Below are 24,033 nucleotides of genomic sequence, written 5' to 3' on the forward strand. Positions count from 1 at the left end.
CCACTGAAAAATATGTTTTCTTTATTTCCTTCAGCGTACCATCGTGCCACGTTACGATTCCATCGTGGCACGATTTTTCCAGTGCTTGCCTCAGGATCTGAAACCACCAATCGTGGCACGTTGCTCTCCATCGTGGCACGTTGCTTCTGAATTCTGAACCTGATTTTAAGTTAACTCTTACACTTCTTATGGTCAATATCTTGCATCAGTCGCATTTTTACTCGTTTCCATGTTATAAAGATCTTCAAGGAACGGCAACAACAATTTAAAATAAAAAAGGGTGCATGTGTAATCGAGGGGACCATTGCATGGCTATATAGGAAATGCATTACTTCTTACATCATGCATCAAAGAAGAAAGAAGCAAAAGCATCTCTTTGCGAATTTTCCATTTGTCGAATACTTGCTTCTGATGTACATTAGGTGCCAACTGCACTTGTATACTATTGGTGATATTATTGGTGATCAGGAAAATGACTTATTTTAGTTAGAAAATAAAATGTAATTAGGAACCCTTTTTACATGTTTTAGTTAGAGCTAGTGACATGATAGAAGTAAATCATACACCCTTCTTCTTCTTTTTTTTGTGAGATTTATAATCACTACTAAAAAAACAGTGGTTTCGGACGGAATTTTCGGACGGATACGAATTTGTCTGAATTTTTCGGACGGATTTGGGACGGTTTTAACGGAGCGGAATTTTCGTCTCAAATCCGTCCCAAAATTGTGTGAAAATTTTAGCACATGTTCAAACAGGGTTTTTTCCCACGGATTTCGCACGGATTTATTTAAAAAAACAATTCCGTCCCAAAACCGTGTGAAATATTGAGACGGATTTCGGACGGCTAATATTTTTGAGGGTTTTAATTGGGAAAATTTCATCTCCCGCTTATCTCACAAAATTTCCCTCGCGTGCTTCTCTCATAACCCTAAAATTTCATCTCCCTCTTTCATAACCCTAAAACCAACTTCAAAATCAATTTCTCAGTGTGGTGCTCTTCAATCAACTTCTCCTGTGCTGCTCTTCAATCAATTTCTTCCAAAAACTTCTCAAGCTGGTCAATCAATCTTTCAAGGTATCCAAGATTCTCTTCTCTTTTCTCCAGATCTGTGGATTGTCTGTATTTTTTTTTTAATTTCTCAGTGTTTTCTTCAACAAATCAAGCATGTTCCCATAAACTTGTACCTGATTCTTGGTTCAATTTTAGGGTTTATTTTGTTTTACTTATTAAGGTTTTTAGTGTGCTTAACTACCTACACTTGGATTCACGTTTGGTGTTGAAAATAATTGTGATTGAATAGTAATTTGTGGTACTTACTTTTACTAATTTGAAGATTAATTTCGTTGTCAAAATCGAAAAGGATTAGAATCTCTTTTAGTTACTGTAGTTTATAAAAATTTCATTTTTTGTTTCTTGAGTATTGTTATTTTCCCATCTTTTTCTTCTGAGTTCCAATTTAACGTAATTTACTCTCTTCTTCGATAGGACTAAACTGCATCCAGTTAGACATTAGGAGGGTTAAATTGAACATTAAAAAAACTAGATGAATGCAATTGAGTCTCGTAGACTTTTTTTTTTGTTTTTTGAGGGAGAGTTTCTTAGACTTAAATGCTGGATTGTGCTAGGAATTTTTTTGTTTATAATGATAAATTTCATATATATTTTTCTTTAAAGATAGATTAATGTCGTTTGCATATATTCTTAGGCATCATGTTAATTGTGGGTTTTGTGTTGAAAATAATTGTGGGTTTATTTCTTTGTTCACTTTTTGCTGTTGAAAGACTTGGATTCACTTTTAAGTTCTGAATTGTGGTTATAGAGTTACAGTTACGGTTTCAATTATGTTTTGATCATTGATAATGCGGATAAATGCAGCCACTTTTTTAAGATGCTAGTAAGAAATAAACTGTTTGTGGTTGCGATCACAAAGCAATTATTGATATCGCGGTTAAATGTCATTGCAATGCAATTTTTATTAGTTGTGTTTTAAGTATAGAGAATTGAGAGAAATCTCATATTGCATAGACTGCTGAAAAAAGACAAGTGTTTGAGCTATATATGCGGCTCACAAATCACAATAGCTAGCTAAGTAACTACTAAGTTACATCTACTGCTAACAGATGGAAAACTGTCCTAATTGACTTTAGATGAAGTTAGTTGAATCTGACTAGCTTCTACATCCTTAACAGTACCAGGGTAATCCTAAACCTTTACTTCCTTAATAGTTTTAAAGCACACCTAACCTTTAAATTTTTATCGCCATTGTAATCACTTTCGCGATCTCTTTGTTCAATTTCATTAAATAGAGTAAAAGTTTTAGTGCTTTATGGCTGAGTTTTTTAATTTCTTATATGTGTAGTTTATGTGTAGTTAAACAACTTGAAACCATACATTAAATAGAGTAAAACTTGAAGCCACCTGGTCTACATGTGAAGTTTCTTTGTTTAACAACATTGGATCATAAACCACCTGCTTATTGCATACCCAATTTTGTTAAAGACTCAATTTTCTCTGGTTTTCCTTCTTTGCAATAGTTGGTGTAGAGTACCAGTATCTTCTTAAATCTCTTCACAACACCATTAGAAAAAATTGCTCTAGTTTTCCTTGTTTTGTGCCACCTTGTTTGAATTCCTTCTCATAGTTAATAAAGACATTTTTGTAAAAATGCAATATTCTTTTATTTATTCATTAACTATGACATTAACAACGATTATTTTAGAAATGAAGAAGAATTTGTAAAGGAACTCATATGGTTAGATATGGAACCCTCGGGAATGCTTACTTAGATAGCTATCCGGTGGTTATTTTTGGCATTGTTGTTAGAGTGCTGCTGTTGTGGTTGTTTTAGTGCTGAGTTTTCTTTCTTTTTTTAGCTAGTTTTGGTGCCTTTAGCAGCTATGTATGGGGCGCTGCTTTGCTGCTGCTGTTTCTAGGTGCATCTAGTGTGTTTGTGCTGCTGTTTTTTTTCTAGGTGGTTGTTCTTTCTAGGTGCAATTAGTGTTTTTGTGCTGCTGTTTTTTTTTTCTGTTTTGGTCTGCCCTGTAAGCTTTTGCGATGGGGTGTTGTATTGTGTTTTCGGACCAACTTTCGTCTTGACAGTTGTGGCACAAAATAGGGAAAACTAGAGCAATTTTTTCCAATGGTGTTGTGAAGGGATTTAAGAAGTTACTGGTACTATACAATTTAGCTCTAGCCAGATGCTACAATGCTCCTTATACAAATTATGACCTTGGTGTTTTAGTGTGTGTATCTCGGTTCTGTTTTTCTGTTGGCATACTTTTGGTGTTTTATTGTGGTGAGGTACTGCTGTCACATTTGTGTTGTGTTCTTGCTTGTATATTTTGTTTTATGTTGTGTAATGTTTAAATCCTCATGTACTACTATGGAAATGAAATATGTATGTGGATGTTTTATTTTGCTTTTTATCGTATTTTTGTTACATGAAATCATTATTATTGTTGAACATGCAGAAGATTTTGAACAGAGATTATGATATTTTTTTCTATAAGAAAATGTTGGTTAACACTCTTTGGTTATCTACTCAAGACAATAGTAGTATATAGTTCTACATTACAACTAAAGGTGTGCTTTAAAAATGGTGCACCTATTTTTTTGCAATTTGATTTCTACTTAATAAGCAATATCAAAATTTGCTTGGGAATATCATTTATTTTTCTGGTTTTTACTTTTCAGTTCTTTATTCAATATCTCCTACTAGTAGAAGTAAAATTAATGTTGGTTCATTTACAGTACATGGATATGGCAAATTTAAGCCAAATATATGTTACTATTGAGTTGCATGTGTGATAAATTAACTCTAAATTCAAAATTTGATTCAAGTTGTCTTATTGTACCGGTACTCGTTTATATTAACAAGGTTGTGCATATCACAATGCTTGTTTATTTATCTATATTAAAATGTTGTATCTCTGGTCTTGAACAAAGTCTTTTTTAAAGGATTGAGATTGACCAAAAATTAGGAAGAGGATTTACCTTTTTCACTGTTAGAAGATAATCTTGAGGTTTACCTAGTTTTCTTTTGGTGTTTTATTGTGGTGAGGTAATGCTGTCACACATTTGTGTTGTATTCTTGTTTGTATATTTTGTTTTATGTTGATTTGATTTATATGAAAATTATTAGTTGTTGTTCTGAGTTAGTTGTTTTATGTTGATTTGATTTATATGAAAACTTATAGTGACATAACAAGTTAACACATTGTGAACAGTCTTGTAAGATCTAAGACACTTTACTATAGAAGTTATGAAATTGCTAGATTTATACATGCATTGCTAAATTTATTCACATGAAACAGAATATGGGAATCCCTGAACATCGAAAATGGATGTATAAAAGACTTCTTCCCAATCGGGCAGGAATGAGAACAGAATTTGTTAGTGGTGTTAAGAATTTTATAGAACAAGCAATTAGGCAACCCGAGTTTACAGATAATGGGGGTAAACTTAGGTGTCCTTGTAATAAACATAGAAACATAGATTTCTTAACTCCTGGTGAGGTTACGCTCGATTTGTATAAGCATGGTTTCAAGCCGAAGTATTGGTGTTGGGATTCTCATGGGGAGAGTTCTTTAAGCTCAAGTAGTAGAAATGCAAATAACGTGAGCAGAGAAAACACATGCAACCAGTCGTCAAGTTTCGAGTCACAACGAAATACTTACGAGGCTATGATTTTTGATGCTATTAGGCCAGAAAATTTGGACCAATTTGAGCCACAACCGGAGGAACCTCCAAACAGGGAAGCCAAACTCTTTTATGATTTGTTACAATCTGCGCAACGACCATTGTGGGAGGGCTGTGATACCCACTCTGAATTATCTATGGCGGTTGAACTGTTGACTATTAAATCTGAGGGGAATATGTCTATAAAAAGTTTTGATAAGCTACTAAAATCTATGAAGAAGGGTATGCCTAAGGATAACTGTCTCGTCCCTAATTTCTACTATGCAAAGAAGTTGGTATCAAAGCTTGGAATGGAAAGTAAAGTAATAGATTGTTGCATCAACGGTTGTATGTTGTACTACAAAGACTACGAAATGGCCAAAGAATGTCGGTTCTGCCATGCTCCAAGGTATAGGGTAGGTAAAGGGGGTAAAGAGTTAGCTTTAAAGAGTATGCATTATCTACCGATCACACCAAGGTTAAAGAGACTATACGCGTCAGCAAATTCTGCACGCCATATGAGATGGCATTATGAGCACCAACAAGTTGAGGGTGTCCTTGAACATCCTTCTGATGCAGAAGCATGGAAGCATTTTGATCAAAAGTATCCAGAATTTGCTTCTGAATCACGCAACGTGAGACTTGGATTATGTTCCGATGGATTTACTCCTTTTGGTCAATCTGCTTCTCCATATTCATGTTGGCCTGTAATTGTGACTCCATACAACCTCCCTCCATGGATGTGTATGTCTACTCCTTATTTGTTTTTGACAATGATCATTCCCGGCCGTAGTAATCCCAAAGGTAAGATAGATGTGTATTTACAGCCGTTGGTTGATGAGTTAAAGTCATTGTGGGACGAGGGTGCTTTAACCTATGATGTCTCCAAAAAACAAAATTTCGTAATGAGAGCTGCTTTAATGTGGACAATTAATGATTTTCCCGCATATGGAATGTTGTCAGGATGGATGACAGCCGGAAAAATGGCATGTCCTTGTTGTATGAATCACACAAAAGCATTTCGATTGCAGAATGGTGGTAAGTCATCATGGTTTGATTGTAGTAGAAAATTCTTGCCAAATGAGCACCCATTTAGAAGAAATAAGGATGGCTTTTATAAGAATACGGTTGTGAGATCAGAACCGCCTCCTAGGTTGACCGGGGAACAAGTATGGAATAAAGTTCGGACAATGCCAACGATAATGGACAATATTGATGAAATTCGAATTCCGGGTTATGGAGAAGATCATAATTGGAAAAAACGAAGCATTTTTTGGGAATTACCTTATTGGAGCACTAACTTGATTCGACACAATCTTGATGTCATGCATATTGAGAAAAATGTATTTGATAACGTGTTTAATACTGTTATGGACATCAAAGGAAAAACTAAAGATAATATAAAGGCAAGAATGGATTTGAAGTTATATTGCAAACGCAAGGACCTAGAATTACTTCAACAGAGTAATGGGAGGACCATAAAGCCCAAGGCAAACTACACATTTACTCTGGAGCAAAAAAGAGCAGTTTGTGAATGGGTAAAATGTTTAAAGATGCCAGATGGATATGCTTCAAACTTGGCTAGATGTGTTGACATGAAGGAAGGAAAGTTACATGGAATGAAAAGTCATGATGCTCATGTGTTCATGGAACGCTTACTTCCACTTGCTTTTAGCTCATTACCAGACCAAACATGGAAAGCTATAACCGAGCTTAGTCAATTCTTTAGAGATTTATGCTCAACGTCACTACGAGTAGATGATCTTATTAGCCTTGAGAAAAATATTCCAGTGGTGATATGTAAATTGGAACGCATTTTTCCTCCGGGTTTTTTTGACTCAATGGAACACTTACCCATTCACTTACCATATGAAGCAAGAGTTGGAGGTCCAGTGCAATATAGATGGATGTATCCCTTTGAGAGGTATTATTTACATGCACCATAGACATAATTTTTAGCTTATTGTCTACATTAATAGTTTTTTTTTTTTTTTTTGTAAATTGTGTTACTAAAAAATTCTTTATTTATCGCAGATTTCTCCATCACCTTAAAAAGAAGGTTAAAAATAAGGCCCATGTTGAAGGATCAATAATTGAGTCATACCTTATAGAGGAGATTGCTCAATTTTGCACATATTATTTTGAGACAAGTGTGCAACCCAACAATACTAGCATTGGAAGAACAGAGGGTGATGAGGATTTGGCACAATCTTTATTTCCCATTTTTAATTTGCCTGGTAGATTTGCTGGTCAATGCAAAAGTCGTTTTTTGGAGGATAAGGAATTTACTGCTGCCATGAATCATGTATTAATCAACTGTGATGAGATTCAACCCTATATTGAGTAAGTACTTTCTAAAATAAAAACTTCTTCATTTCCTAATTGTGATAATTATAATTGAATTAAATTATGTAACAATAGGATCTTTGTTGAGACACTACGCATAACTCATCCTAACATGAGCGACGAACATGCTGATAAATGCATTGAAGAAAACTTTGCAGCATGGCTAAAAGATTATGTAAGTATATTTTGAAAACTTTTCTGCATGCTGATTACATACATATTATTTTGTACGCCTTCTTTTAGTAACACTCTTATTGTTGAATGATTTTGAATAGGTTGACAATCCTTCAAATAATGTGCTAGATCCAAATATACATGCTTTAGCATGGGGTCCTTTAAGAGTTGTAAAAACATGGCCTATTTACTTTGTGAATGGCTTCAAATTTCACACGAAAGCACATTCAATTGGAAAGTCTACTATGAATTGTGGAGTGTGTGTTAAAGGTACGGGATATGGTGAATATGAAAATGACTTTTATGGTCAACTTGAAGAAATAGTTCAAATTGAATATCCTGGAATACCTCTGAAAAAGGTCGTGTTGTTTAAGTGTGAGTGGTTTGATCCTACAATTGATAGAGGAACAAAGGTTAATAAACAATATGGAATCACTCAAATTCGACATAATCGACGTTATGGGAAGTACGATCCATTTATTCTTGCAGATAAGGCAATTCAAATTTATTTTGCTCCACATCCAATATGCTCTAGGAGTAATGCAGATTGGTGGTTTGTAGTCAAAACAAAGGCAAGAGGTGTGATTGAGGATCAACAAGTTGATGACTCTGCATATCAAGAGGATTTTCTGGATCAAAATATTGCTGGCATCTCAGTTGACACTGATTTGCCTGTGACTTTGTTAGATGTTGATGGAAGATTTGATGAGGTTGATGACCATGAGTTGATAGTTGATCATGCCATGGACAATGATGATGAGGATGAGGAAGAGGAGGAGGAGGAAGAAGAAGAAGAAGAAGAAGAAGAAGAAGAAGAAGAAGAAGAAGAAGAAGAAGAAGAGATAATGGATGGTGGTTGGTGAGCGAGACAGGGATGAAGGGTTTAGGGATCAAAGTGATAAAAATGAATGAATTTGTGTATTTTAATATTTCTAATGGTTTTTTTTTACTATGTTCAGCCTTGATGTCTTACTATGCTCAGCCTTGATGTGTACAGTATGCCATTTGTTTAATTTTGATGTAGTTATTTAGGTAGTTAATCAAATTGTTGTTTTAGATGTCTGGAAGAGGTACTAACAGAGGTGGAAGGACTTTATCCTCACGAGGCCGACACTCAACTGGCAGAGGGAGAATTGTTGTACAAGTTACACCTACTATACCATCTCCACAGGTACCTCTAAATCAATCATTATCACATGCACAACTTACGCCATCACCACACATAAACACTATGCCATCATCATCACCGTCACCAACTCAAACCCCAACACCAACTCCAACCCCATCAGCTACTATACCTCAAAATCCAACTCCGAACGCATCAACTACCATACCTCAAAATTCTGAACAAACTTTGCCACACACTCAATCATCTGCCATTGAACCTGATGATGATGAAGGAATTGATCAAGAAGGCCTTGACGAAATAGAGCCGTATGGAAATGAGTAAGTTAAATATTATACTTTTGAGAAATTAACTTTTTTTTTTGTAGAAAATAATTGATGCATGTATATTAACAATTTGTATTAACAGGTTCAATCCATCAACTGCTATTCGTTTCTTGACGAAATCCATTAAGAGCAAATTTGATTGGTTTATTCCTACATGGGGACATGCATCTCTTGACCAGAAGTTGTTATGGTTTACTGAATTTAAGGTAATAGTTATATAATAAGTAATTTTATAGTTAATTAGTAATATATTTCTTTTAGAAGAATACTTAGCTACAATGCTTTATATAAAGTTCAGTTGTTCTTAACATAAATTTTGCTAAACGACTTTGTTTTAATGATACAAAATGCCTTTGTTGATGTAAGTTTTTGGTAGTTAAGATGAATATTAGTGTAGAACAGTACAAACAGTGCACAAAGTACTTTATCTAAGTGTTCTTTTTTTTCATTAGTTAAATGTAATTTACTGAAAAAGATTCTTGAAATTTTTGAATTGCTAACATGTTAATTGGGTGCACTTTTGTAGAAGTATTGTACATGGCATCCTAAATATGATGCTAAGATTCGCCAAATTTTTGAAATCAAGGGAGAAGCTAGATTCAGAGGTATGATGTGGCAAGAGAGGAAAAACTATGCAAATAATTCCGAATACAGGCCAAAGTACATCTCTGAGCCAATATGGAATCAATTAATACATTATTGGGCATCCGATAAAAATTTTAAGAATTTATCAGTGGCAAACATTGCAAATCGTGCTTCAACTCAAGGTAGCTCCATTCATACTGCTGGTTCTATATCTATGGGTGAGAAGGGACGTAGGATGGTAAGACACGTGATATTTTCTCATTAATTTGTGAACAACATATTGGAAATTTTCTCATTGAAGTTATGGAAAAAATGTAGGAGAATGAAACAGGAGCCACGCCTGCAGTGGAGGAGGTATTTGCTCTTTGCCACATTCGAAAGGATAAGAAATGGGTTGATAGTAGAGCTGAGCATGCTTATGTAAGTATCTATTTAACATTACATATTTATATATAATTTAGTTATGATAATATTGATATGGGAGGTAGCAATTTGGGTGATTTGGAAGATTAGAAATGGGTGCATTTTTAATAATTAGATTGCTAGGTGGGATGATTTGGTGGAGGAGGTAAAGGTTATGTCGTGGAGGTGGTTGTTAGGAAGTTTTAATATTCCGACTTGTATGTACTACGAGTGGTGTTGGAATCCCCGGGAATGCTTGAATAGATGACTGGCTTTTTTGTTTTCCCTGCTGGTGTGGCGCTGCTGTTTTTATTGGTGTTGTTTTCCTGCTTCTGTAGCTTGGTTAGGGAGCTGGTTTTTACTGTTTTTCTGCAGGGACTGATTTGGCCAGCTGCTGGTTTTTGGGTGGGGTGCACTGGTGTTTGTGCAGCCTTGGTTTTTTGGTTGGTGTTAGTGGATTTCAGGCTTCAGGTTTGGCAGTGGTTAGTGTCTGTGTTGTTAGCAGGTGGTGTGTGGAAGGCTTAGCCGTTTGGTTTCTTTGGGAGTTTTTCTTTGGGATTGATTTTTTTTGTTGTACCCCTTTGTTTTCCTTGATAAGGTTTTTTTTTATTAAGTGGCTGCCATCACAGGTAACTGTGTTTGGACAGCTGTCTGCGCACGGCAACTAGCCTAACCAAAACAGCCACGACCATAATTCATCTATGATTTTACTAAAATTACAGATTTTAATTGGTTGTTAGTCAAATGACTAACATAATTCAAAATTGCAGGGAGCTTTTAAGAAGAGAAAAGCAGAGCTTTTGGAAATATCTATGTCTCAAAATCAAGAGGAAGGAGGATTGTCTTCTGAAAGCCATCATAATATGCCAGATGACTTGACTATTTGGAAGGAAGTAGCTCCCAAAGGTAAAAAAGGAAAACTATATGGTTTAGGTTCTATAGGAACAAATGCTTCGAAGTATACTATTGGTTCATGCTCAAATATCTTTAAGGAAAAAAACATGGAACAAGAGCTCTTAAAATGGAAAGAAAAGGCAAAAGAGCAAGAACGTATAAACCAAGAGCAAAAACAAAAATTGGAGCAGCAACAAAAAAGAATTGAGTCAAATGAAAGCATGCTTGCAGCTTTATTTGAAAAGTTGAATATGCCATTGCCTCCAAACTTTGCTTGTGCGACACCTATTCAAGATGAACCAAATGATGTTGCTGAAGCCTCTAATGCAAACAATGATGATAATTTTAGATTTGATTGATAAGTTTGGCCCAACTAGTTTTATGTTGTTCTACTGTTTTGTGGTTGTTGCTGCCAATTTCTCTTTTTTTTGATGAATTATGTGTTTGACTGCTGCTGTCTTGTATTTGGCTTTGTCATGGGAGTTCCTTTTGGTTGGAGTTATGTTTCCAAACCTCTTTACCTTGTTTTTTTGGCTATTTACTTTTTGAGGGCAGTTGTTGTCTCCCCTATCCCTGCTAGTGCACTTGATTGTGTTACTTTTATTGTTGAGTACCAACTAATGAACAATTTAGTCATGTTAGTTTGTGATATATTGTGTTAGAACATTGAGCACTTATATGAATCTAGTTTATATAATTTTGTTTCAGACAATGAACATTTGTTTACTTTTGAATTATTATTAATTTTTATTTGATTTAGTATATATTATTGAATATAAATTTTACATATTGGAATTTATCCCAAATTCATTAAAAATATGAATTGTGGCAATTCTCTAAAATAAAAAAAATTATAACCACGACTGAAAAGCGTGGAAAATATTTTAAAGCAGTTTAAATCCGTCCGAAAATTGTTGGAAAATTTATCTTAAATCCGTCTGAAAACCGTAGGAAATTTTAACTCAATTCCGTCTGAAATTCGTAGGAAATTAAATTCAATTCCGTCTGAAATCCGTAGGAAATTTTAAAACAATTCCGTCCGAAATTCGTAGGAAATTCAATTAAATTCCGTCTGAAAACCGTAGGAAAATAAATTCAATTTCGTCCGAAATCCGTTTGAAGTTTAGTCCAATATCCCACAACTGTGTTTGTGCGAAAACTGTACGAAATCCGTCTGAAATATATTTCGGACGGAATTTGGGACGAAAATACAATTTGCGACGCGGCTTTTTCGGACAACGCCCTATCTGTCCGAATTCCGTCCGAAAACACATTTCCGTCCGAATTCCGTGGGAATTTTCCGTAAATTCCGTCCCAAAACCGTCCGAAATTTTGTCCGAAAATGACCTTTTTTTAGTAGTGAATAGTGATCGAAGGAAGTATATGTCATATGGTATCAACCAACTTACTATGCTTCTCCTCGTCGACAATCTTCTTTTGCTCATCCACCACAACAACATTTTGTTTAACTTTGCAATCGGTGATGATTCTTGATCTAACATTTTTACCAACATGGTAAACCTAACTTATAATATGTATCTAACTTAGGTCTTCCTCTACCTCTTTTAACCTGACGCCATAGTGTTAGACAAATAAATATACAAAGAAATTTAGGTAGTGACACAAAAAACAAAACAATAGAGAGAGAGAGAGAGAGAGAGAGAGAGAGAGAGAGAGAGAGAGAGAGAGAGAGAGAGAGAGAGAGAGAGAGAGAGAGAGAATAAAAACATGATAGGAGTATAAGAGATAAAATTATCATAAAAATTGTCCAAAAATGGTTATTCAAACATCATTTCACTTATCTATAAAGGTTGGAGAAAGAAAGAAGAAGGTGTTATCGCAATTTGTATCAAGACATTTCTCTTAACGGCATATCATAAAACTAGTCTAAGATCCGTGTTGTTCAAAAGAAGATACAATGCAAGATTAGCCTCACATCATCAAGATAAAAAATAAAATAAAATAAAAACAAGGATCAATCATAACACAAAAAAAAAAAAAAAACATAGAATCAAAAAAGAAAACATACAACATAATAAAACAAAAATGATAACATACGGCAAAAAAGAACACAACAACCGCTATGATTTTTTTAAAAAAAAACAAAAGAGTATTTCTTTTCTTACCATATGTTATATTCTCACGCGTCCTGTAAAAATAACAAAAATACCTCTGGATCAGATTATATATAATCCGAACCATATTGTTAGAATTTTCGGATTATAAAATCCAAAATATTACGAACCGTAAATTCTGTATCATATTTGATGTTAAAGGTTTTTGTTGAACGTCGTAGAATCCCCGCATAAGTTGCAAAGTAATTGTAGGGATTCTATGAACTCAACAATGATCATGACACCATAAACACTCATAAAAACTTAAAGAATGTTTAAGAAAAAGTAAGAAAAGATGTGAAGTAAGAATGAAGAAATTTGTTGAAGATGCAAGTCTATTTATAGCCTTAAACAAGTCCTAGATCATAAATACAGTCAAAGGAAGCGTTTTCCAAGGCCCAACCGTCCAAAAATACATTAAACACACCACAAACCGTCCAAACCTTTGGTGAAAGGCCACCATCCAAAATAAACTAAGAATTTTCGGATTATATAATCTGAGCTTGTCTTATATTTTCGGATTTTATAATCCGAACAACACAAGAATGTGTTTAATCATGATGAAGATCTTCAAAAAAAAATCTATGTATGTGTTTAAATAAACATCTTTAGCGTAAAGTTCAGCGGAGAGATATTTGACAGCATGACGAAGATCATTAGAAAATATCTATTTATTATTTGAAATTCTTATCTTTAGCGTAAAGTCAAGAGGAGAGAATTTTGAGAGCATGATGAAGATCTTCGGAATGTTGAAGATCTTCAGCATATATCTATATATTTTTTAAAACAGAATAAAAACAACATAATTCAACAACATAAATAAACCAAAGTCTCTAATTAAAATTCTGGTAAAAGACATTTTTGAATTATATAATCCAAACTAGAAGTATTTTTGAAAAAAATAGGGCGTGTGAGAAATAAGTAGGGTGGGAAAAGTAATACACAAAACAAAATCCACTATGGTTTTTGCTCTATAAACCCAATAATATAAGCATTAGGCATGGCAACAAAACCCATACCCGTGGTTACCCACCCGAACCAAACCCAATTTGACGGGTTTTCCCCGTTTTGACTGGGTTTGGGTTTTCCCCGATTTCAAAACACGGGTATGAGATGGGTAACGGGTATATAGGTACCCACCCCGAACCCATACCCAAACCCGTCCCGAATGAAGAAAACTACTTAATGTTGATATGCCATGTTATTTTGTTTGATAATTGCCGTGTTATAAAAACTACCATTGATATTTAAAGGAGCAACTAAATCAATCGGTCTAACAAATGTTAAAGTGAACACATTGTTGGATAATGCATTAAAATATTTCTCTAGGGGTTGCAAAAAAACTTCTATTTTTTATTTAAAAAATTATTCAATGCGGGGACGGGGATGGGGCGGGGATACCCGAACCCATCGGGGACGGGGATGGGTTTCAATTTCTCATCCCCGTTGGGTATGGGTAGGGTAACGGGTAAGTATATGAGAATCGGGTTTGGGGATGGGGAATGTAAAATCCGTCCCCACCCCGCCCCATTGCCATGCCTAATAAGCATAATCAAAACATAGTGTAGTATTGTTTGATCATTTTATCTCTGTTTCCTATTATATTTATATTTTTGTTATGTATTTAAAATGGAGTAGGAGACAAAATATTTAATCCAACTTTTTTTTATATAACAACTAGTAGTATACAATATATTATTTCAAAAAAAAAAACTAGTAGTATACAATATATGAAATTACTTGTTAATAATAGCGAAAAATAAAAATAGAGAGAGAGAGCGCAAAAATAACATATAAATAAAAACAAAATTACAACATATCATTTCAAAGAGCACATATAATATATAATATAGTACAATGAAGTAGAAACTGGTAATATTAAACTGCATTTAAATTTTAAAAACTCGAATTATAGCTTGTCCACCACTAAAAATAGATCTAAATCTTAGCTTATCGATACAAAATTGCTTCCATCTATCCCCTATTTTTGTAGAAATACTTGGGGCATCTTTGATATATACACGAAATGGCACAATAGCACGATTATCACCACAAAGATTTTAGTTGTCTTAAACCATGAGCTCTCACGTAATCCTCAAATCGACACCTAATTCTCTGCAAAACTTAATTGACAATTATTACGAGTTTCTTTCAAAAAAATATAACAAAAAAAAAGTATTATTATTTTTAAAAAAATGTATTTTAATGTACAAAATTATTATTATTATTTGGAAAAACGAAATTTTCAGTTTTTTTAGTTAAGTATTTTTGTTTTTTGCAAGATAATGCTAGGGTGCCCCGAAAGGTTTTACGGGTACACTTAAAATTTCTGAAACTAAAAACTCAAAGCCTACTTATTACCAGCAGAAGAATGTATGGGCCTAGAAATTAAACCCAATTGCACTAAAATTTTACTCTTCTCCCTTTCCATTTTGCTCATTTCTACCCCAAACTTCTAAAATTAACCCTAGCGCAAGTTAGCAACCACTCAATATCCAGCATGAGTTAACTTGCGTTGGTTTCAGGTCTGCTAACAGAACTACAATTTTTGACAAAATTGTTGTTTTTTAAAGCACCTAAACGTGCATTTTTCACAATACCAATCATTGACTTCCACTACATTCATTCACCACATTCATTCTTTCAATCATCGAATACCAATCTCTGAAGGCCTCGGCTTTCTCCTCTGGCTCAAGAGGTGCCACGTCCGTAGGAGGCCTCGGAACGTTTTGCACACGCTTGTACTGCCTCATCACCCGCTCCGGCAAGTGACGGCACTTCGTCCAAGTGTTGGCTATGATCCAATCGGAGTACCAAAAACTTCTGCTTGTTCTGATGTAAAGCGGAACGCAGCGTGAGTTAACTCACGCTAGATACCGAGAGAAAGTTAACTTGCGCGGGGGTTAATTGTGGACATTCGGGCATATGCAAGGATCTTGTAAATCACATGAGGTAGTTATATTGCTTTTGAATATTTCTTTTGATTGTTTCCAACGTTTCTTTAGTAAGAAGTTGTGGATAGTATGAGCTATTATTTATTTATTCCATTTTCTGGAAGCCTGAAACCAAAATGGTATGTTGGTTAGTTATTGTACAAGGGAAAATTCATATACTCAATAACCTTGAAGCAAAAAGACCCTAGAAAATTAGATCACAATGAATTTGGTTACTTACTCATCTATGTTTTGGGCTCGGAGCAGTCACGAGATCACACATTCATACAGTTAATTTATTTACACGTTCAGATTAATCCTTTAGTTACATATTTCTCTTGAAATCAAAGACTTGTGAGAAATCTAATGGTGTAAGTTCACATATTCCTTTAGTTATTTATTTACACGTATTGGAAGTGTTCTTAAAATAATGTATGACAGGAATTCTTGAAATATGTATGTTAATAACAAGCTAATTAATACCAGGCCGTGTCAAAGGGTGGCCTAGGATAATTCTAGAGGTGTTTAATTGATCTACATTGTGATGTTTGCTATGATCATTCTATTTCTAATATTATTAACTTTTGGTATTTTATAAATTGTTGGAGAAGAGGTTGTCCCTTCTTTATCCAACTTCTAAGATTTTCGTGGATTGAATATTTTATATAGATCTTTTTAACACAGCCATGATCCAAAAGTTCAGTGCTTATTTTGGTTTTTTATCTGTTTCTCTTTGTTTAACCAACCTTTTTAGTTTGCATATTTTAAAAGGTGTTTGCTAAAAAAAATCATGCTTAATGTATGCACATTTGATTCACTTGAAGCATTTTATTCTGATTCATGTTCTTCTGCCCCTTTCAAGAAAATCTCAAAATCATTTCCTTAATTATTAATTTTTGTTTGCATTATTTCTTTAAGTCTTGTGTGAATTGAAGCTGGAATAAGTGTTAACACATGTAGAACAACACTCGATGCATCTCAAGTTTTTATTGCATATTTTCATAAGTCCATTTTAAGGTCGTAATTGTTCGACGTAGTTAATTGCTAGTATTTCAGATGATTGGGGGCATGAAAGTTTTCATTCTCATCATCTCAAGAATTTTTAAATATGCATTTATACTGGGGCAGCAAATTATCGTTCTATGTCTGTATGGTTTTGGGAGTAGAAATATATGAACAGGCACCAAGTAAAAATATGGAGTATTTACATAAATATGAACTTGAAAAAAAAAAGTACTATTATAAAATATTTTTATTTATATTGTCAAACAAAACATAGGTTGATTCAAGTTCTTTTTTTCTTTTCAATTTTCTATATACATTTTCTGCCAAGTTGAATGTGATATAATCCATCCGTTTAATAGTAGAAAATTTAAACCGCTACTTAATTGTTTGGTTTTCTTTTCTTTTTGTTTGACATTTCTCAGGTCATAGCTAAATATATGTCTTCTATATTTTTTTCTTCTTTCTTATCGGTCTGTACTCTCACAATCAAGCGATTAATATTCTTCGACTTGAATGAGAATGTGGTGCAGTGTGCATGCAAACATTTGATATACGTGGGATGCAAAGTTTTACGACTTGAGAGTTTACCTCAACTTGTTTTATCTATGTAAACTCGATTTAAACTTGTACGAGTTTACTTAAAATAAATATAATATAAAAATTATCATATACATGGCAATTATAAGCTAATATAATATTGTAAATAGGTCAATGGTGCAAAATATGACTTAATTAATTACAAAGACAAAGTATATCCAATGATCAAAACAAAGTGTTATGCTCAACTTATCATTAAAATATAAAATTAACTTGTGAAATCATAAATTTAATAAGTTTCTAAATCATCCAAAAAAGCAAGTTTTATGAGTGTCAGCATCAGTAATGTTTGTGAACCAGAATTTAAAAAAATTGAGTGGGCAGGGCTTGCAAAATAATTGGCCCAGACGAATAATATGGGCCACAAATTCATCATTTTCTAATGACTATTATTTTTTCCACCTTATGTCATTTTCTCACTCCCTATGTTTTTTTCAAAAATGCCTCTGTAATTTTTGGATTTTAAAATCCGAACTGAGTTTTTCCTTTTTTATAGAGTGGAAAAAATGGGTTTTTCATAAATTCGAATTTTATAATCCGAAAACCTTAAAAAATAGAGCGCGCTCCTTGATTTTTTCGGATTATAGAATCCGAACACCTGCTCCCGAAACACCCTTTTTCAAGGGAAAAACAGTTCATGTTATATAATCTAAGCTGTATCAACATAAATTTTGAACATGTTTGTAACATGGATAGTCATTTTAAGGACAATATTAATCTTCCTAACCCTCATCCATTTGTTTGGGTCATTGTTAGTTGTTCTTTAGTCAAAAATCAACTTTTCGGGCTACTTGATCGGATCACTCCGAAACTTCCCCAAAAAATCAAGAAAAAATTCCATCATCTAGACCCATTTTTCATTTTTTTTTACTTTTCATTTTCTCAGAAAAATCCGAAAAAATTTGCATTAGTTTTATTTGATTTTTAGAAACTTTTGGTGGTATTTTTATGATTTTATTTGATAGGTTTTTAACATTTTTTTACTTTGTTTTTTGGTTGTTTATAAAAGCAAAATTCAAAACTACTGAAATGAGAGAGATTATGACTGTTGATTATACATAAGTTTATTTCAGATTATAAAATCCAAATTAGTGAAAAATGATTTCGGATTTTAAAATCCGAAAACCTCAAGGGCATTTTTGAAAAGAAAAAAATAGGAAGCGCGAGTAAAGAGTAAGGTGGAAAAAGTAATAGTCTTTTCTTATTGGATTTGTTGGCTTCCAATAGGGCTAGTTGTGTGTTTAGAGTTTCTTGTAGCCGTTGAATTTGTCTTCTCACTTCTATTTCTTTCTCATGTAAATGTTGTTTTCTTAAAGAATTTTTTCAAAGTCAAAATGAGAATAAGCGTCATACAACTAGAAATTAGAATGGTAAATTAGCAATTTTAAAAAGTATTTGGGAATAATTAAAAATATGGGATGTTTAGAGGCATAATTACCAATAAGAGAAGTACAGAGTCAAACTGAAAAATTTGGAACAATATTGGGTTCAAAATTAATTTACTAAAAATTTAAGATATGGTATTTCTAAAATTTGTGTTGATGGAGGGTGGTGGCTATCTTTGACACGTGGGACAAAGGAAGTGGTTGAATGATCATGCGGTTTCCTTCAACCTTTGATTTGTGATAACATGTGGAACTCCAACGATTTAGACAGTAGCCTAAACTCTAGCAAAACTTGTGGCAGAGGGTTTGTCCATTTTTCTCTTATTTAGGTATGTCTTGTGTTTGGATATGAATTTTTATAATAAATTATTTCTCGATTCAAAAAGTCTTTATGGTTTTCATAAAAATAATTTGAAAAATAAATATTGTAATTTCAATTAAAATTAGTATTGCTACAATTTTTTAATATTAATGAATGTTATTTTTTATTATGGTAATTGTGAATTCTCTAAAAATGACAAAAATGACAATTCAACATTAATGGATAATAAATTTGTCACAATTTTTTTTTTGAGGTAATAAATTTTTCATAGTTGTACTAAATACAATTAAATATATTCATTTATTTACTATCAATATGTTTAATAATAGAGAAAAAATATAGTGGTTTAGAAAACCATAGCTGTATAGTTCTCTCATAATAGTGAATTGGGGATGAAGAAGTCAATGATCTCCATAATCATGTAACCTATTGTTTATATAACCGGTCATAGTAGTGGAGAGTTGAGGATTACGAGAAGAGTGGAAAGTGGAGGAGTGGAAGGATTATGGGGTCCCCAACTATCCCACCTCTCTTAGACTAGTCATACATGTGATCCTAGCATATCGACTAAATTATTATGACGGTACAACAAAGAATTAATTTCTTCATCGGTTGGTTTTCATTGATGTATATAATAAGTGTTAACAAATTATATGATATTCCTTAATGGTTCAAACTCAGGCATGACTTGTGAAGTGAAATGATCAAATATATTGTGTCTTCTAAAAGTAACAAAGGAGACAGGAGGTTGAAATATAGTACCATATCATATGTTATTTGGAAAGAAGTGTCATAATGGTTTCTCGTCAGATATGTTCAAATTGAGGACGTGATTACCACTTGAGCATCCTATATTAATTGAATCAAAAAGTTTTTAGCAAGAAAACATTTTACATTTGGTAAACAAGAACATTTAACGAAATTGAACTGACTCTAAATGAAATTTTTCTGCTATTAAGTTTGGTGGACATAGACACATAGTAGCTCAAAAAAGAAACTACTCAAAGGTAACCCTTTTAAATGTAAAAATGTATCCAAAAAAAATCTTCATATTATCATTCAAAGTATGTCTAAAATGTCTTCAGAAAAATGGTCCAATGATAGACCTTTACTATTCTGAAACCAACTTTCAATTCTTCCATTTTATAGCTGGATCTTATCATGTGTAACAACCCAAAATTTAGGACATGAAATTCTTAGCATGTGTTTGTTTTGCGGTTACAAAGTGAATTCCCAGGTATGTAATATTTGAAATATTTATTCCTATATATATTCAGTAGAAAGGATTGAAAAATTATTCCCAGCAATTAATTATTCTTGGAAGTTATTTCACCATGTTTATGGATTTCTTATACCCAAGTATGGAAGATGAGAACAATTGATTCCTGGTTGTTACAAGGCAACTGACTTGGGAAAATTGCATATTACCATTGCCATAACCCCACAATCTGTGGGTTTTTTGTGATTTCAAATAATTTAAAATTATTCCCATGAGTTTTAATTGTCAACCAATCTTTTTTTTTTTAAAATTCCTTGGAATAATTTTTTCATTATTATTTTCCTGAGAATCCTAATCCTAAGTAATTTTTTATATCCATAAAACAAACAGCCCCTTAGTGCAAAACACGAATAATTTTTTCTTTTAAATAATACAAGCAACGTAGCAATTTTTGGATTCATAGTATCAAAACATGGGTAATGCACCATGAATCAACCCATGTGTTGAAATTTGACAATTCATGTTTTGAAATGTGATAGGATTAGTCAATGCATGTTGTGTAAGAATTGAACTATGCACTATTTTGCTTTGTTGTCTTCAAAATTTTCAACATGGATTGACTCATGATACCATATGTATAACCCATAATAGTTGTTTTGACAAAAAGATGTAAAATTTTCAAAATCCAAATCATCACATACATGGAAGAATTTTACTCTCTTCAAATCATTCCAAACCTCTCATTCATCGAGTACTTTATGCTTCTCGACTTCTTCATATTTGTATAAATTTTAATTATGAATTGTCTTGGTTTAATTTTGATGATACATTTTAATTTCATGTTTGTTTTTTGGGAATTGTTATGTCACTGAGTTTAAGATCTTATTGTGTCATCTGGTAAACAGTGTCTTAGTCTAGAACATGAACAGAGGGCCAGTCATGAGAATTGAGGTGTCTTGAACGAACTAAAATAATAGTGTCCTTTTTAATCATAGTATTTAAAAAAATCACTTGTGCATAATGGTAGTGTTTTGAAAAAAGAAATATGGTACCAAAGTCTTGGTGAAAAATTAAAATCATAGATTTATAAAAACAAAAATATAAAAAGAAAATTTATTAATGTATAATATCATTCATATGGTTATATGTCCAACTAGTAAAAATTAAAAAATCACGTCACTTTGCAATATACGCATAAATCTCACTTTGCAACATACAAGTAAATCTACAAAAATATCACAACAAACAACACAAAATAACACTACCAACTATTTTTATTAAAATTGAACACATTCCATTGCAATAAACAACTAAATCTAATATTTTTGCTGGTATGAATTAATTCACAATTTTCGTGAATCGATTAACAAAGAGTTATTTTAGAAACTTAAAAACTTTGACAAATGCATGATATTTTTAATTAAAGGAATGATTAAAATTTAATTAATATACTATTCATTTCAAATTAAAAAATTAATATTAAATATTAGGTAAATCACACACTATTGATATTATCTCATTCTCGTGAATTAAATATTACTCTTAGAGTCATGGATTTCAGACTACACCAACATCTACATGCATAATCACCAATATATCTTGCAAATAATGCATATATCGCTCTTTATTCATGTATTAACACATGAATATTAGAGTGATGTTTTTAAATCACAAATTACAACACCAACTACATGCAAAAACAACCAATATATCTTGCATATAGTACATATCTCTCTCATTTCTCATGTATTAAAAATGACTTTTTGATTCATGCATGTCATACGAGAATAAATCGTATATATGTTACAAATATAAAGTGGTTGTAAATTTTAACCTCTATTACATTTATGTATTATGTATCTATTTCATCTATCAAATAACTAATTCTTTTTTAACATTTGATAAAACTTCGTAGTGTTCTAGTTTATTTTATTGAAATTTCTCATGTTTTAAAAACGACTCTTTGATTCATGCATGTCATACGAGAATAAATCGTATATATGTTACAAATATAGAGTGGTTGTAAATTTTAACCTCTATTACATTTATGTATTATGTATCTATTTCATCTATCAAATAACTAATTCTTTTTTAACAGTTGATAAAACTTCGTAGTGTTCTAGTTTTTTTATTGAAATTTCTCATTTATTAAAAATGACTCTTTGATTCATGCATGTCATACGAGAATAAATCATATATATGTTACAAATATAAAGTGGTTGTAAATTTTAACCTCTATTATATTTATGTATTATGTATCTATTTCATCTATCAAATAACTAATTCTTTTTTAACATTTGATAAAACTTCGTCGTGTTATAGTTTTTTTATTGAAAAATTGTAAATTACATAACTAACCATTTTGAAATTAGATGAGAAACATATTGATTATTTATTTGATATCTCACTTGTTTTTTTATCTATACCTTTTCATTACCGATTTCCAAATTTCATACAACTCCCCTCAAATTTTGACTTTTCACCATTAAGAAATTCTCCTCCGCCCTCATGAAAATTGTAGAAAATTTTGTATTGCTTATCAAATTAAAATACTCATACTTACAAACTCCACCCTCATGAAGGTTTGAACCTCCAATCTCCATCGAGTGCCAAGGAGCTTTGTTTTCTACATTTTGATAGAAAATAAAGTCATAAAAAATTAGAATTTATTAGGAGATATAAAATTATATTAAACAAATTAAATTCATACTTACATAACAAGTGATGCATCCGGTCTACCTTTGTGGATAACTCCTGAAGCCTCAAGTACTACTCTATTAGTTGGAAAATCAACTAGATTAGAATCAGAATCAGTGGCATCCTTATTTTTGGATGCATCATTATACTTGGATATAATCCTCACAATACATGTGCCACTTAGTTTGAACAACTTTCCTCCAGGAATTGTCACATAGTGGTCATTGATAATAGGAACCTTCAATGCAAGCTTCTTCCAAGGGATTTCAATCCCTCTAAAAAAGTGTTAACCATTGATAGTTTTAGCTTTTTGTGACATGATGTTAATGATAGTTTGGTAAAAATCAAACAAAAACCACAAAAACATGTATTAATATCAAATTCCATTTAGACGTAAACATTCAAAATCAATCTAATGATTGTACCTTTTCATAACCGATCTCCAAATTCGATAAAACTCCCCTCAAGTTTTGACTTTTCACAATTAAGAAAATGTCATCCTTCCTTATGAATGTTGAAGCATCAACAGTTGAAGGCTGTAGAAAATTTTGCATTGTTTATCAAATTATAAAATTTGTAAATAAATATTTTATAAGATAAGCTAAAAATAGAAATAATTTAAAAATTTTATAAACTCAAATTTCTAGGAATCTTACATGTTTAGCCCCAATCTTTAAACTCCATTATTCAGCCAATTTTTTATCGACCATCAAGTTATCAATGAATTCTATGAAAAATTCAATATTAACCAACATTAGACATAAATTAATAAAAGTAACACAAAAACATCAAATTAACCTTAAAAAATAATTAAATTAACCATACTTATTTTTTATGTCAAATTTGTTGATTCATCATATGCTTACTTTTATTGTTAGACAAAAATTTAAAAATCTTTCCATCTATGATATATTATACAAATTTTCTAGTAATGAGTCAACAAATGATCTTTAACGTTTAAATAATGACCCTTACTTTTCTTTCCCTAAGAATCATGGTTTTCATGAGTGAATTTAGTGAAACTTTTATAGTAAAGTTAAAAGTAAGAACAAACCTAAAGAAATTGAAGACTTTTTCCTATGGTCAAGTAAATGAAACCAATATTAGAAATAAAATAATAAAGTGTTTAGCTAACATGTTAAATCAACTAAAAGTATAACTTTTTATTGAAAAACAACAATTATTTAATATTAAAAAGTTTACTATTTTGAACTTATTAACATATACAAA

General features: G+C 32.2%; 1 protein-coding gene and 1 pseudogene across 4 annotated transcripts; both read left to right on the forward strand.

The window, feature by feature from the left end:
• Positions 1–606: 606 nt before the first annotated feature.
• LOC146923563 (uncharacterized) lies at positions 607–11,243 on the forward strand. 3 transcript variants are annotated; one of them, XM_085708720.1, is made up of 6 exons: positions 607–1,075; positions 8,256–8,644; positions 8,733–8,856; positions 9,177–9,473; positions 9,554–9,655; positions 10,408–11,243. In XM_085708720.1, the coding sequence occupies exons 2-6, from the start codon at positions 8,256–8,258 to the stop codon at positions 10,888–10,890; spliced, it is 1,395 nt and encodes a 464-aa protein (XP_085564846.1). In that variant the 5' UTR covers positions 607–1,075; the 3' UTR covers positions 10,891–11,243. The 3 variants fall into 3 exon arrangements, with proteins under 3 accessions (XP_085564846.1, XP_085564848.1, XP_085564847.1); XM_085708722.1 differs by lacking the exon at positions 8,256–8,644 and having other exon boundaries at positions 937–1,075; XM_085708721.1 differs by lacking the exon at positions 607–1,075 and having other exon boundaries at positions 8,256–8,369.
• Positions 4,264–6,599, forward strand: LOC146923564 (uncharacterized; annotated as a pseudogene). The gene has a single exon (XR_015009783.1). The product of XR_015009783.1 is annotated as an uncharacterized LOC146923564 (transcript).
• Positions 11,244–24,033: the final 12,790 nt, after the last annotated feature.

This window comes from Medicago sativa, chromosome 5 (genome assembly GCF_051527215.1).
Source record: "Medicago sativa cultivar Bolivia chromosome 5, Bolivia_mono, whole genome shotgun sequence".
Classification (NCBI taxonomy): Eukaryota; Viridiplantae; Streptophyta; class Magnoliopsida; order Fabales; family Fabaceae; genus Medicago; species Medicago sativa.

Coding starts and splice junctions, on each gene's coding strand:
- LOC146923563 (XM_085708720.1), top strand. CDS start 8,256: ATGTCTGGAAGAGGTACTAACAGAGGTGGAAGGACTTTATCCTCACGA. Junction 9,474..9,553: donor GTGAGAAGGGACGTAGGATG/GTAAGACACGTG, acceptor GAAAAAATGTAG/GAGAATGAAACAGGAGCCAC. Junction 9,656..10,407: donor GTAGAGCTGAGCATGCTTAT/GTAAGTATCTAT, acceptor TCAAAATTGCAG/GGAGCTTTTAAGAAGAGAAA.